Here is a 16,384-nt window from a genome sequence, read left to right as displayed (position 1 = left end):
GGTGGCGTCTGATAACAATTAATATCGTGGTGGTGACATTTTATGCAAATAAATGGTATTGAAGGAAGTAGAGAAAAGTTATTAAATGAAAAGTTCTTCGAATAAACTAATACGACAATCAAACCCACACACATCAACTCAGTTCTGTTAAGTTAGATCAATTGTGTGATTATTTTTGATGCAGAACTGTTGAAAATTTGACAGCCAATTCTACCCTGAGATATAATACACAGCATAAATTCCACAAAGCCCATTGGGAATGATGTCACTGCACCAAAGGACAAAGGCAAGACTAAATGTGTGAAGGGATGAAAACGGTAGAGGAGATTTGATTTAACAGGAAAAAATAGGGGATGGGTCAATTACAGGATGAAGAAGGCATGGAAAGTGAAAAAGCGAGAGTACCACCTATTAACCACTTCATCCCCAAACCGCCTCCAATCATTCTTCGACAAGAGAAAGTCAACCTCCTAATAAACTCCGCCCACATGTTCTCTCCCCTAAAATATCTCCATTGTCATAGCTCATTGACATTCCTTTACCCCGTCCCACCCCTCCACCTTCTCTTCCTCCCACCCACCATCCCAACAGTACAAACCACAGATTGGTGAGCACCAACAGGTGCTTACCCCACAGGCTTCCCAGTACAAACAAATTCCGCCCTCTCGTCACTCCCAGTGTGCGCACCCAATCAGGCCGTGGTTTCACCCATGGAGCCATGGCCCTAAAGAGACGAAGGGACAGGAGAGAGAGCTGAACAGTGTGTGTGCTGCTGAAGGTCCCAACGAGCTGCAATCTCACTGAAGGTGTGCATGTAGCTAAGAGCTAGAGAGTTGTGTCTTTTTAGGACGCTCCATCAAGATTCCAGGTGAGGGCACGGAGGGGTCAAAGTGCCGATATAGCAGAGAGCGGACCTTTTACTGAACATAAAAGTGTAAGATGTCATGACTGTCATGATTGAACAAATGAAGATGAGGATGAAGGTATTTATCATCGTATGCAGCAGCCTTTGTTTCACTTTTACTGGTAAGGACATTTTATGGAATGTTTGCTGCTTTTGTGTGGATTTTCCCTAATCTGAATTTGGATATAAGGCATGTAGCATTTTATTGGCACTAATATCAACGTCTTTCTAACTGAAAACAAACAGAAATACACTGCTCCTGAGCCTTTTCAAATAAGAACTGCACAGTGACAGGGAAGGGATGGAGAGAAAAGGGGGGTAAAGAAAAAAATATGTCTGACTTCCGTTGACTTTGACTTTTGACCCTATATTTGGCTTTGGGAACTCCCGTTTTGTTTGTTGGCGACCATGGGCTTTGACTTTGACCTTTTGATCCCTCAATGGGCGTGAAAAGGAAAAGCTGTCCTGCACCGGTTGTTGACTTCCACAGGGGTTGTGTATTGTTGCTGTCCATTCACGGGATGCTTTTACAACTGTATTAACCCAAAGAGAAGGGCCAACAGCAACAGAAAAGAGAGAGAAGAGAAACGGAGACCAATAGAAGGAAGTCCATGTCCTGTCAAAGATGTTTATCGTGATTAGATTGAAAATCAAAAAAAACCAAGACCGCCTTATTCTGGAACATATAATGAACCATATTAACACACCATTGTTTCTTAATCAGAGTCTATTTTGGTCCATGATGGAGCCGGTATCCGAGACATGCCTTTGATCCCGTTCCCCTGCTGCATATCAATTACATTAGCTCAGTCACCTTTGCTACCCATCATACGCCACCAGCACCTGCCCTGCTCACTGCTCCTATTGCACGTCCTGTCTGTCCTTCTCTGTCTTTTCCACATGTTGTTTCGTCACATGTGTGGAATGAAAGTCAGTCCCTCATCAGTAGGTACGAACACGCATTTTTGGAAGCGGAGTGCTAAATTCTAAATTCTATTGCTGAGGTTCTTCAAGAACCGTGCTGAACAAAATATTTGTTTCATTAATGATTTCTCTGTTCCACATACCTCCAGTTTATTTCCATATAAGAAAGTAATAATATATACACTATGCTATTTGCATGACTCCATTAGAACCTGAATCAGTCCACCCATACTAAGTATACATGAGCATACACAGTAGTATTTTTAGTAGGCATCATCCCAGTGGGAATTGAACCCCTAACCACTGAAGGCCTGGCTCACTGATCCGCAGAGAACAAACATGCGGTGCTCTGGGTGTCAGTGGCATGTGTCATATGCTTTGGTTGTGTTTGACTACATCCCATTTTAACAGTATGGTCTTTTACATTAATTTATTCATACATTTACTCGTTCATAGCTCATTTTGTTCTGCTGTAATTCTCACTCACTTTTTGTGTGAGGTGTATTCTTCATCAATCAATCAATCAATTATTTGTACAGCAGTAATGAGACTATTCGACAAGGTAAAGATTTACAATAAAAGACTATGAGACACTGGCACACACAAAAAGTAACATTATAGAGATGTAAGATTAGAAATGACGGAGCATTATCAAAAACAAATTAATAAAATATTAACAAGACAATAAAACATTATATTTTAATGTTCTGCTCCACTATTTGGTAGAGCACAGTTTGTTACACTATATCTTACTGAAAATGTGTTGAACTTTTCAAACTGATTGAGTCATCTCGACCACTCAGTTTAGGTTTTTCACACAAAACAGAATCCCCTAGCTGTTGCTGTGTCTCTCACAACTCACAGGAAGGAAAAACAAAAAAGTAACTAGTAAATGTTTTTTGTTTTTTTGACGTATCATAGTTTCAGTGGACTTTCTGAACAGAATTAAGTAACTTGATACAAAAAAAGTCTTACAGGGGCAAACTATTTTCTAAAAGCATGCTCCGAGTCCTTTTATGGTAAGGGTAGTAAAGCTTATAGATAATAATTCAAATTGACTACAGTAATTGCTATTAAATAAAAAAATATTCTAATCATTCATTGTGTATGTGATACATTTAATATATGTCCACTATATAGGCCTAAATAATTTAATAAATATAATGTTTTAATGTCAAAATATATGTTGTCTGATATAAAAACAACTTATGAACATTCTTTGTCTTTGATATCATTTATTGAATTATTGAGTTACTCAGTTATATACTTAATGAAAAATAAATCAAAATGATTTTTCACCATTTCTGAGATGTTTTTAAAGTAACTTATATAAATAAGGTTAATATCTAGAATAAATACATGGAAATAGTACTAGTTATGGTAATGTTACGAGTTTCATTGGAATACCAAAATATTGGGAGCATTATAACAGTACATGGAATGTATTTTACTTTTACCTTTAAGCGACATCATAACTGTTTGGTAAAAGCCTAATTTTTCCATTACTTTTGTCTTAGTGAGGACTTTAAAGGGTTAAACACAAAAAACTGAAAACTGACAGGCAGCCAGTGCATATAATGTGTGTCCTTCAGGTGATACTCTGAGCTCTGGCAAGTTTTAGATCTATTGTAGTTTATTTCATGCCTCCTCTATAATGTAAATTACAATGTGAAAAGTAAGATATCTTGCCTAAAAGCATGTGAATTTAGCATGTTTTAACATATTTATATTAAAAATATAAATTTTCCATGTAGTCACATGTTTTTTTTGTACATTTTACATACAAGATATTATATTTCAAACAAAAGAAAGCAAAATAAAAATGCCCAGTCCTTCTTCCCTTACTCTTTCTTCCTATTTCTTTATTGTCTTTCATCTTTCAATCACTTTTTTTTTTTACGTGTGGTGGTGGCTCTAGATTCATTAGGTATCACTTCCCCCTCATCATAACTGTGTGTTTGCATCTGTCCTCTTATCCAGGAGCCTCAGAAATAGAGCGGCGGCTCCATCAAAAGCTGTTTGAGAACTACAACATGAAAGTCAGACCAGCTCCTTACTGGGAGGAGAAGGTGATGGTTCGAGTGGGGATGACCCTCTCTCAGCTCGTCAGCCTGGTAAATACAAATACAATACAACACACACACACACACACACACACACACACACACACACACACACACACACACACACACACACACACACACACACACACACACACACACACACACACACACACAATTGTCCAGATCACTGCAGGGAGCATATACCCAATTAGTTTTCATAAAGCAGGATTGAAAGTAGCAGCACTGTCATATACAACAATATATAGTGGCATCAGTAACGTATCTCCTCGTCTCTCTTTCTCTTTCTCTCTATCTCGCTACAGAACGAGAAGAACGAAGAGATGACGACCAACGTGTTCATGAACCTGGTATGAGGATGAAAAACATTCATCTTCATCACTGAGCCACACTCTGCTGCTCCAACTCCTGTCTCCTCTCTCTGCCGCCCTGCCCTCAAATGGACTTGTCACTTTTTATAACTACAAATATTTTCTTGCTTTATGTCTCTTATTCTCTGTCTCGCTCTTTCATTTCTGTCCCTCGCCTTCCCTGATTAGAATTCAGGATGGCTTGGGTGTTTGTGAGGGCGGTTGTGTGAGTGGCTGTCTCGATCAGTGGGATTTAAATGACTTACCAGAGACAGGATAAACCAGGACGTAGATGACAGAGACATCAGGGCACCGCAGTAATGATTTCACCTCTTGTCTGCTCCTCTATGCCTGTTATTCACTTTTCTTTTTTCTTTTTTCCTCTTCTTTCCCCCTCCCTTCCTTGCTGCCTTCTGTCCTTCCTTCCTTCTTTCCTTCCTTCCCAGGCATGGATAGACTACAGGTTGTCATGGAACCCAAAGGACTATGACGACATTGAAGTTTTGAGGATTCCTCCCAACAAGGTGTGGCGTCCTGACATCTACCTCATAAACAAGTGGGTGTCCTATTTGCAGTTTCACAGTCATCCATAGCATTCATCATAAAGTAACTCACAGAGGATTTGCCAACAGTCTCTAGAGATGACAATGTCAGTCTGACAGTCGGTCGGTCCACCACTGGTTCACTGTCAAGACTTAAATATTTGAAGGACCAGTGTGCAGGTTTTAGAGGGATTTATTGGCCGAAATGGAATAGCTTCACAATATCAGATTTTCACTACACGATTATCCTGGCCAAAATAATCCAATATATAGATAAAATTGCAATAACTATAGAAAACTTATTTATTGTGTGTATTGTCACTTTTTGGGCAAATTAATTACACTTACATTACATTACATTACAGTCATTTAGCAGACGCTTTTATCCAAAGCGACTTACAATCAGTAGTATATTACATATCATTCACCCATTCACACACTGATGACAGGCTACCATGCAAGGTGCCACCATCAGACTCTAACTAACATTCATGCATCATCCAGTCCACACCGATGGCAAGCCTTTTTTAAGTGTCTTGCAAGGACACATCGACTAATATCGAACACTTCTGAATGGAGAATTGCTCTCCACTACGCCACAGCCGTAGACTCACTTAGAATCATTTATGAAAGTGAAGAGAGTCTGATTTTATCACATGTGTATTTCCTATTTAAATATCATGGTTATGGTCAATACCGGAAATACCGCGACATCTACAGAAAACAATATGCATTATTATGTTTTCATTAGTGTATAATCACCCTAAACCAGTTGTTCTGTTTTCGCTAGAATGAGCCCCTCATACCTACATAGAGAGTGGGTGTGACAGAGTCTGCTATTTTCCACTGCCATATTTCTACAGTAGCCCAGAATGGACAAACCAAACACTGGCTATAGAAATGGTGGAATCCATGAAAGCTGTATTGTTAATTCATGTTCTAAAGTGTGTTTTGAAACATGGAGGGAGTGATACATCTGACAGCTGATCAGCCCAAAATGCCCCTGTGACATTTGCTATTAACAATTTTAACATGTCTTTGTATGTTCATATCTACATGTATGCCCTGAATAATGTTATCAAAAGGGTACAGAAGTAAAATGTATGATCTCCCATGAATGACATGTGAAATGTCATGTTATACTACCATGTCTAGAATATGGTCGTCACATTTGTCTCTTCCTACAGTAATGACGGTCAGTTTGACGTGGCTCTGTACGTCAACGTCTTGGTCTACAGTGATGGGACAGTCAACTGGCTTCCACCAGCCATCTACCGCAGCTCCTGCTCTATAGAGGTACTATCGCTAGTTATACAGCAAGATAGGAAGGACATTTACGGCACAATAGTACTAATGTTTAACACGCAAGAATACCTTAGGTTTAACTTTATCTCATATTTAATGGAACTTTATCCAGAAATCCAAACGGGTGAAAATTCCCCTTTAGAAAATATGAAGCTTTTCCTAATGTCCACTCCTACAGGTGTCGTACTTCCCATTTGACTGGCAGAACTGCAGCATGGTTTTCCGCTCGTACACCTATGACGCCTCTGAGGTGGAACTGCAGTACTTTCTGGATGATGAGGGCAAAGAGATTCAAGAGATTGTTATAGATGAGAACGCTTTCACTGGTTGGTGCCTGCTTTGACCTCGTCCAGAAGCTATAGCCCTGTTGATTCATTTCTTTATCACCATATTAATGCGTGCCTTAAATATTGAGAATAATAATAATATTTATTTTTATTTTCGTTGCATCTATTTCTCCACAGAAAACGGAGAATGGGCCATCTGTCACAAACCCTCCAGAAAGAACATTAAGGAGGACCTGTATGAGGACATCACCTTCTACCTCATCATACAGAGGAAGCCTCTTTTCTACATCGTCAACATCATCGTGCCCTGCATCCTCACCAGCGTGTTGGCTATATTTGTCTTCTACTTGCCTCCTGGAGCAGGTCAGCACATCAGACATGTTCTGACACTGTGACTACACATCACCACGAAGATGGAATGTAGGAAGGAAGGGAGACTGCCACAAGAAGCATGTGCCTAATACAGACTACTTCATGAGGCAGGCCAGCCTTTAAAGGAATGTATTGATGTATTATAGATTGAAGGAAAGGGACCTTGTTGAGGAATCTACTTTGTCTTGTGGCTAGATTTTAAGATGATGTTTCACTGACATAACAAAGGGAAATGTAGATTCAACAGAAAACAACAAGATCAATGGCAAATAATTGCTGAATGTTTGCAAGCATCTTTCAAACATTTTTAACGACAAAGACAATTCATCGGTTTCCACAGCAAAAAGTCTAGTAATCATGTCTTAAAGTTTGCCCTTGTCAACATGAAATAGATGCAAGCAGAGTTTTATTTGCTGCCTCTCATATAATGAATTCTCCCTTTTGTCTGCAGGAGAGAAGATGACTCTCTCCATTTCCGTCCTCATCGCTCTGACTGTTTTCATGCTTCTGCTGGCTGACAGGGTCCCAGAGACTTCCCTTGGCATCCCAATTATTGTCAACTACGTCATGTTCACCATGATTCTGGTCACTTTCTCTGTCATCCTAAGCGTAGTTGTCCTCAATCTGCACCACAGAACGCCCAGCACACATATCATGCCAAACTGGGTTCGAAAGGTGAGGCTAGGTCTAACAAATTCACAGTGCACCCTTCTTTAAAACAACTGATTTCTATGATTTCTTTACCTCTAATGTACAGGTATTCATTCACTTCCTGCCCAAGTACATCGGCATGGAGAGGCCAAACCCAGAGGAGCCTCTGTTGGAGGAGGAGTCTAGTGATGACTCGCCCCTCCGAAGCTTCAATGGCAGGCAGCCTGGAGGAGAGTACTTCTTTCGAAAGATTAACCCTGATCTCGTCATACCCTGGAGAGGCAGGTAGGTCAATCAGCCTAACCATTCATAGTGTCTACTTTGATCAAAATGAAAAAGTATTTTGGAAACGCTGTGAACTGGCAATTTGTTCCGTCGATAAGGTGTTTTACAATAGCTGACTAACAGGGGAAATGTTATTCTGGTAATCCAAGGTAAGAACAAAAACAAACAATAGAGAATTTAGCGAGCAACATCCTTTTAATAGAATGTAGCCTATTCAAACAAAAGCATGGAATGTCCAAATAGGCTACAACAGATGAATCACTCAGTCGCACTTGTATACTTTTTACATCATTCATCAATTCAATCAACTCTACTTGTCATGATGGCAGATGTTGATTTCTTTTAACTGATTTTGGTCCATGAAAGTATTTCAGAACTTGTTGGAAAACTTAATTGTGGTATCTTTTATAAATTAGGCTATCCATTACAGTAACAAGTTAGATAACAGCCCGCAAAGTAGTCATAATGGTGTTCTGATTATATTGCACCTCTTAGACTCCCAAGACCCAGTCTGATTGAAGGCTGTCACACTAACAGAAAGACTACCGCATGCACAAGGGTGATACGCAGACAAAGATGTAATAAAAAATGCATTTTGTTCTGCCTTCGTAAAAGCACTATAATATATGTGTCACATTTATTTATCATTTCTCGTGTGCGCAAAGAAAATAAAATCAGTTTAATAAACCTCAAAATACTATGAATGAGTAAAGGCTCCAAAGATAAACCAAGCTCTCGGGTTGAGTTATTGAGAGACGTAAACTGCCAAAAAGGTCATAGTGCCTATATTCTTACCTGTCAAGACTGTTAAACACCACATACCTGAAATAAAACCCATCAGAGTCATTCATCCTGATTCAGTCTCTTTCCGCTGCTGAGATGGCAGATCCTAACGTCACACAAGCAGAAAGCAATTTCCATTAATGTTAATAAAATCCAGCGCGGACATGAATCTTCTTCTTAGAGTGTGCCAAAGTGTGAATGTTGTATCTGATGCCAAGCTAGCTATTATAGGAAAGTACACAGTGTGCTAGACTTGGCAGAAATACAGCCATCATCACAGCAGCTCAGACAATCTGTGAAGACAGTAAAAGTATGTGCCCTTCCTTTAGCATCGCATATCTAATACAACCACATGAAAGGTACTCTGACAGATGAAAAAGAAGGATTAATGATTCAGCTGGATAACACCAGGTGGAGTAGACCATCATTCATAATTATTTATGTTATTAGTATTATGTGTTGATTTACCCTGCTTTCTGAGTTTTAATGTTGGTCCAAGAAGTAAAGGATGTTTGAGGGGGACTTATTCAATGAAAAGTGTATTCTTATGTGGGATTATTGTAATGTCTTTTTTAAAACAAATCTGTACGCAAATAGCTTTATTTCATGCTGGAAGCGCGACAACAATGTCGGACCGACTGAAATATTTCAACAACTATTTGAAGGATATCCATGAATGAATGATTGTAACTTGAACCTGTGACTTTTCTTCTAGCACCACCATGAGGTTGACATTTGTGGTTTGGAACCAAATCCGATGGATTGTTGAAACATTCTGGTGTGTTAAGTGTCTGTTGGCAAATGTTAGCATGCTAACGTGCTTAACTTGGCGAACATTACCTGCTAAACATCAGCATGTTTGCATTGTCATTGTGAGCACGATAGAATACTGACATTAACATTTAGCTCAAAGTGCAGCTGTGCCTAAATGCAGCCCTGCTAGCTAGCTAGCTGAGTCATTTGTGTTTAAGATGGCAATACAAGAGGTTTTCTTTTTCTTTCTTAACCCTTGTGTTGTCTTAGGGGTCAAAAATGACCCGCCACCATGTTTAAGGCTTTCTTTGGTGCAATAAGTTGATATGTTCCTGTACTGACTTTTACTGAGATCCGCTGTTCATTAAGCAGCGTTTACAGGATCTACAGGTATACAGGTCATTTTTCTATTTTTCTGTTGATGGAATCGGAGTTTCTGTAGCTGGTGTTCTTTCTTTGTCTGTTCTTAGGTTTCCACCTTGATATTCTGTACCAGAGCCTGGGTGTATAGATCAACACATTTTAAAGAAACAGTGTGTAACATTAAGGGGATATATTGGCCTAAGAACCTAAGAATGGTTATGTTTACGTTAGCTTAAAGAAAGCCATGTAATTATACATTTAATTACACATAGGGAGCGGGTCCTCATCCACAATGTCCGCCATGAGATATGTTTAAAAGGCATTACTTATTCATGAAAAAAAACAAGTATTGATAAAAGTAGCTCCTTGTGGTAACACAATGCTGAGCATAGCATGAGTCACTACTGTATATCAATGTTATCTAAAGAAACAGAGGTCAATAGAGCACAAATCACAGCCTGATACTGTACTGTTATGGCAGTTAGCAGAAAAGACGCACAAAGATGTGCAAAAAAACTATACAATGCCTATCAATATGCAAAACCTATCAACAATAGCTTAAATAAATGACATTTTTTACTTAGTTTTTATTTTTATGTTTATTTTCTTACTGGACACTACTCATAGTGAGGTGGACATGGTGCAAAATGAAATGCAATAAAGTCTTGCTTATCGTATTGTCCCTCTAACCAGGCTGACTCCACTCTTGCTAATCTGCCAGTAGGCCTCAGCCTTGCCACCCAGCACTGGCATCATAAACAGCTCCACAGTCCTCTGAACCAGGCCCTTTGCTGGGCATCTCTCATCCCGTTCCAAAGGCATCATATTCAGCCCCACTTAAGCCCCACACCCGCGTCCACAGTCGCCAGCCACTAAGCCTCTGTTTAGTTTAGACATTAGGGGGTAATCCCACAGAAAGGAGTTGGAGGCAGCGTGAGGAATAGATAGGGGGGAGATGAGTTGAAGGGAAGGCCGGTGATGAGTGATCGGGGCAGAGGAGGATTTCATCGTTTTTAATGTGGACGAGATGGTGGGGCTACCATCACTAGTCTGTGTCATGTAGTCTTTTCCCTGTTATCTGTCAGATACCTAGTTAGGAGCCAGGTGCTGTCCTTAACAACACATTTATGAGGATTCTCTGCATATTTACTTACATGTGCATCTCAATTGTGGTGTATTTAGTTGGTATCACTGTGTGCGCTATAGTCCCTGTTTCTGCTGTTCATCACCTGTAGGTGTGTATCTGTGTCAGTCCATACTATGAATCAATCTATTACTCAATACCCATATGTAAATGTATACGCATATATGGAGCAACAGTACTATACATCTGCTTGTTTAACGGTGTGTGTTTGTGTCAGAGGGGGCTTCATGTATCTGCAGTAATGAATACAAGCCGTGGAATGTTGATGGCATGCAGCATGTAGAGCGCCACATAGCTCAGCCCTGAGCTTTGGCCACACAGACACACAGACACACACGCACACACAGCACCATTCCTACAGGAGCTCATTGGTCATCCATGTTTATTGTCCCGCAGTCCATCTGTTGTCACGCTGTCTCCCTGGGACTCTGATAACTTGTCCTGCTCCTTCACTGACGCCTTTCCCTCTCTGCTGACGGAGGTTGTGCACATTATTTACATCAGGCACACCCTATATTCAGTGTAGACATGCACTGAAGTGCCAATCCGACAGTTGCACTGTGGTGTCGGCCCAGACTCCTTCAGGAGGTGACCCACAGAGTTCTATCTGGCTCTGTTTTTGTATTCTTAATAGCGTACATTTTAACATGTGAGCAAATGAGTTAGTAACTAAGCAAAGCCAACAACTAACCAAATTGATGTACAAATATATTAGCAAACTACTGTAGAAGAAAGCAGAGAACATGCACAAATGAGGGAAGTAATGCACCCGAGCCAAAAAACAAGTGAATAATTCAACAAAGAAATGAAGGCAGGCTTTTTTCCTTGTCGGGGGGAATTAATTTTGTTAGAATGAATTAAGTTACTTACCTTGACTTAAAAGAAGGCAATATGTTGTAATGCCTGCTTTTACTGTAATGTATGTTAAAATGTAGAAAAGTGTATTAGATGGGAACATAAACATACAAATCTGACAAATACATATGGTACAGTTATATACTGTAAATATATGAGTATTCTATTCCTCGTGCAACATATCAGCTTATCTTTTTTGTTTACTGTATGTTACAATTTCTCATGTTTGCTGCATGTGCAATTTTGAATAATTAATTAGGTTTTAATGTAAAAGATATAAGTACATAGTAATCTAGAGCTGAACAGCAGAAACCATAGCAACTGGTTTGCTAGTTCTGACTGATCCTCCTGCTTAAAACCCCAAAAGTCAGACGGATTTTAAGGCCTTGCTTTCACGGTCTGTATTCATACTGAAAATCAATATCGAGTTCAATTTAGTAGCATTGCAATCAGCGCAGTGCAAAAAACCTAGCTTGCATAGACTTGTAAATCAAATTTTTAAATACTCAAACATAAACAAATCAAACATGAAGGATGACTATTGTAAAAAGTTGAGATTAAATGTTCAGCTGACACTGAGGGAATGCAAAATACATCCAAGTTTTACAAGAGGTGAGGGGTGAATGGGATGATGGGAAGCACAGGGCAGCAGGAGAAAGTGGAGTCTGTAGCAAACAATTATCACTCCAAGTGTTCGCTTCAACCTGTATTACTGTGACCTGACCTGCTATATAAAAGCACTGTATACTGTTGGGTCAAGTATGCATAAATAAATAAAGGGTGAGTGAATATTGAGGGTTTTAACACCATCTAGCTACAGGCTGCACATATATTCTGTGTTACTCTTTATTTCCACCTGAACATCTGGTTGGTTAACAAAGACTGAAATAGGGTAAGACATAATACTATTAATCATTATTTTTATTATTAATAATGATATTATTATCATTATTTTTATTATTAATAGTATTTGTATTATTATTATTATTTGTATTATTATTATAATATTTTTTCCCTTCTGATTTCAAGGATACATGAATGTAGAGGTTGTTTAAATGCCTCAGATAGCATTTCTAAATTATTTATTTATGGTCAAGCAGTTATGAACAAAAGCATGAAGGCACTACAAGAACGCTGCCTTTAAGACTCTCGCTCCTCGTATGTTTTTCTTTATGGAACAGCTGTGTGAGGGGAAGAATGAAGGGGTCAGAGGTCATGGCGTTACATGAATGTTGACCCAGTGTTGTGTCAGTGTCACCCCTGCGTCAGTGCTGCTGCTGTCACTCAGTGTTCAGAGGAGCTGCTTGATCTTGTCATGTACAGAGGAGCACAAGGACACGAGCTATATGTTAGACAGCGACAACACTGACATCTACATCCACACTGTATGTCCTACACTGGACAGCTAATGTCAGCGGGGGTTTGTTTCAGCGGGGCTGAACAATGCTGTGCTAGTGACTTCTGACATTCACAACATAAATCTGAGCTTGTTGAGCATTTGTGAGGGATGTTGCTGCATCTTTTACTTCTTCCAGAGGACATGCATCTGAGTAATAGCATGACATTCTCAAATCTGAATGTGTTTCTTTTGGAAACAGAATTTCTCTTTGATCATACGTTCACTGTAATTAGCAATTATAGGCCTAATATTAAATATCAAATAAAAATCACTGGATGAATAAATAGTCAAATGAATCACACCCCAAAAACACATTTCTGTAAGTTATTTTTTTCAAGTTGAAACATATATCTTGAACATACATCTCTGTACAGTTTCTTTACATTTTTTTAATTTAATTTAATTTGAAATACATAGTAACGATTTAAATAAAAAAAGATAAATAATAAAATAAAGGGAGGTATAAAGGAGAGTTGGTGCAACAAATGATTCTTGGGTTTGCACTTACTAATACATAATTAAAAGCATAGAAGTATTTAGTATTAAGTTAATAATAAACTGTGGTCAGTCTACAGCTTAGGAGAGATGCTCAACCTCTGTGTCAGTTGTTGTTTTATTTAGTTTTTTTCTATTTTTTTTAAGCATAGTTTGACAATTTGAGAGTTATGCATATTCGCTTTCTGGAAGAGTTTGATCTGAAGACTGATACCACTCTAATGTCCAGCTTAGCTTAGCACATATACTGGAAACAATCTAGCAGGGGAACTCCACCTACCCACACCTCTAAAGATCTCTTTATATGTTCTCATCATAATTATCATTAGTGTTGTTATTATTAGCCAAAATGCTAAACTGTTACTTTAAATCAAATGTCAATAAATGACACAATGTATTCATTTAAAATAGATATGACTATTAGATAATGAAGTATTGTAAAGACAGATGTTTTTAACCCCACCAGCACATGACTTAGGTGTATAACATTTTTGGAAACTTGGACAGCGGTTTGAAAGACTCTGAATTAGACCAAATTCCTTCTTGCAGTAATGCCCGTTTTTCCACTACTTTCCTGCTCCTTTGTTTAAGATGTGAGAGCACAGTGCAGCTCCAGCGGCTCCCGGACACTGACAGCTACTGTCTGATCCTCCCTCCCAACCTGAAGTCAGCCATCTCTGCCGTGACATACATGGCCGAGCAGCTGAAGAAGCAGGACACGGGTGACACAGTGAGAAATGTGCACAACACGTCACACGCTGTCAGGCCGCATGTTGTTCAGTCTGTCTGCAGCTCCCGAGCAGTGTTCCAATCATGCCCCCACAATGTTCATGTGCCATTGCATACATACAGCACATTGCTGACTACTGAGTCAGCAATGTGCGTTCTTTTGTGTGTGTGTGTGTGTGTGTGTGTGTGTGTGTGTGTGTGTGTGTGTGTGTGTGTGTGTGTGTGTGTGTGTGTGTGTGTGTGTGTGTGTGTGTGTGTGTGTGTGTTTTCCTCCAGATGACAGGGGACTGGCAGTTCATCGCCCTGGTGGTGGACCGTCTCTTCCTGTGGTTGTTTGTCATCATCACCACTCTGGGCACCCTGGCCATGTTCTTGGACGCCAGTTTCAACTATACACCCGACGACCCCTTCCCTTAGAAGACAAAACACAACTACACAAACACAGTCGGAGCTTGATACATTGTTTGGTCGTCACTTCTTCTTTTTGGTGATTTCTGAGATCACCGGATCTGACTTTCCTTAAAATACCTATTCCACATTTCTGTTGTGAGTCAAGTAGCAGGAAAAAGAACCATGTCATATTTGCATTAAAAAGAACCATGTACACACAGCCTACATGATAACAGAATCCATGTATAGATTTATAGAAGGTATATGTGATAACACTCATTGGTTTTGCATTATGTTTTTGATTAAATCATGTATTTAACACATTGTGATATTCATTTCTTTTCAGTCTGAAAGCTTGAAATACATTTTTCCCATAAGTGACATTGTTTGTGCCTTCTGTAATTTGTGGAACATTGTCCTCTGCAAGAAAAGTGATTACACTTGGTGATTGTTTTGTTGTCCTGTGGGCAGTAGAGGGCAGTAACATAATGTTCATTCAAAAGATGAGAACACTGCTGTTGAAAGGGCTGCAAAAGGTAGACATTTCTGTCTCAAACATAAGTCACATCATTTTAAGATAACATATTGAACATTTCCTTCTCTGTGAATGAACTGAACTCGTACAGTTAATACTCTTTGGATTCCTCATGTTTTGTTGATCTCAAAAAGAACCCCGGTCTCTGTGTTTCACCAATCAATCTTTGATCAATTTTAACAACACTGTTTACTTTACTGACAGCTCTATTTTTTTTAAATAAATAATATATATAAATATATATATCCATCCATCCATTTCCTTCCGCTTATCCGGGGCCAGGTATATATAAATATTTATATTTATATATATATATATAAATATAAATATATATATATATATATATATAATAGAAATAGAAACTAAAGCACTATTAAACATTTGTATGTGAATAAAGGCTTTCATTGCAAGTCTTTTTATTATTTAGATTTATAACATCTACACATCATCTTTACCTTTCTTTCTCTTTCTGTTTTTCTTTTTCCTTCAGTATTCAGATAATAGAACGCTATGACTCTACACACTCCGACACAGTAGGCCACGATATGCACCTGTAGTTGGTTCGTGCTGCGCTAATTAACACAGATGAAGAAGACTCAACCTAATCAATGTGATTGGATACATCCTGTGCTCAATAGGTTCGAAAAGTGGATAACTGATAAATCACTGAAGACTTTCATTTATTAGTTTTCATAAACTCACCCAAGAAAAACACTGTTCAATGCTGGATTATAAAGCTTCTGAAAGGGGCACACGACCTGGCACTGGAACCCTCGTTGGAAACCTACAATGGTGATGGAGTGCGTGGTAATAACAAAGGCATGGCTGTGAGAAATGTTCACTATTCTTGTAACCTCTTATAAACAGTCTATGTTTGTATGCTGATCACAACTGTGGCCAAACAAGTGTTTGCCGTAAGTATGGCATTCACGTATTGTAGGCAACATTATAATGTTAGTTTCTGATGATATGTGTTTGCTACGTCTAATATTATTGTTAATATTTGGAGACCAGACTGTATTAATAATGATTTAAGAATGGGTTATAGAAATGATCTCGTTTGCATTATGAAGGAGCTGTAATCAATTATTGATTATTATTACATTTTAAATGTAATGAAAAAGATGGCATAAAGTAGGTATAGAAACTGATAAGAAAAAGTAAAAGTATAGTTTGCTGTAAAAGAAATGTTGTATAATGATAGTATAATATGCAATAAAAATGTCCAAATATAGTA

The 16,384-nt window shown here is 38.7% G+C and overlaps 1 protein-coding gene across 1 annotated transcript; it reads left to right on the top strand.

The window, feature by feature from the left end:
• The first annotated feature begins 944 nt into the window (after window positions 1-944).
• Window positions 945-14,639, top strand: chrnb1l (cholinergic receptor, nicotinic, beta 1 (muscle) like). Its single transcript, XM_054601389.1, has 11 exons — window positions 945-1,026; window positions 3,809-3,942; window positions 4,215-4,259; window positions 4,706-4,815; window positions 5,989-6,097; window positions 6,285-6,432; window positions 6,571-6,756; window positions 7,217-7,440; window positions 7,523-7,701; window positions 14,085-14,223; window positions 14,499-14,639. The coding sequence occupies exons 1-11, from the start codon at window positions 945-947 to the stop codon at window positions 14,637-14,639; spliced, it is 1,497 nt and encodes a 498-aa protein (XP_054457364.1).
• Window positions 14,640-16,384: the final 1,745 nt, after the last annotated feature.

The sequence above is a fragment of the Anoplopoma fimbria genome, chromosome 7 (assembly GCF_027596085.1).
Source record: "Anoplopoma fimbria isolate UVic2021 breed Golden Eagle Sablefish chromosome 7, Afim_UVic_2022, whole genome shotgun sequence".
Classification (NCBI taxonomy): domain Eukaryota; kingdom Metazoa; phylum Chordata; class Actinopteri; order Perciformes; family Anoplopomatidae; genus Anoplopoma; species Anoplopoma fimbria.
The sequence above is the reverse complement of the archived record's forward strand: the minus strand, read 5'-3'. Positions and strand labels throughout refer to the sequence as shown.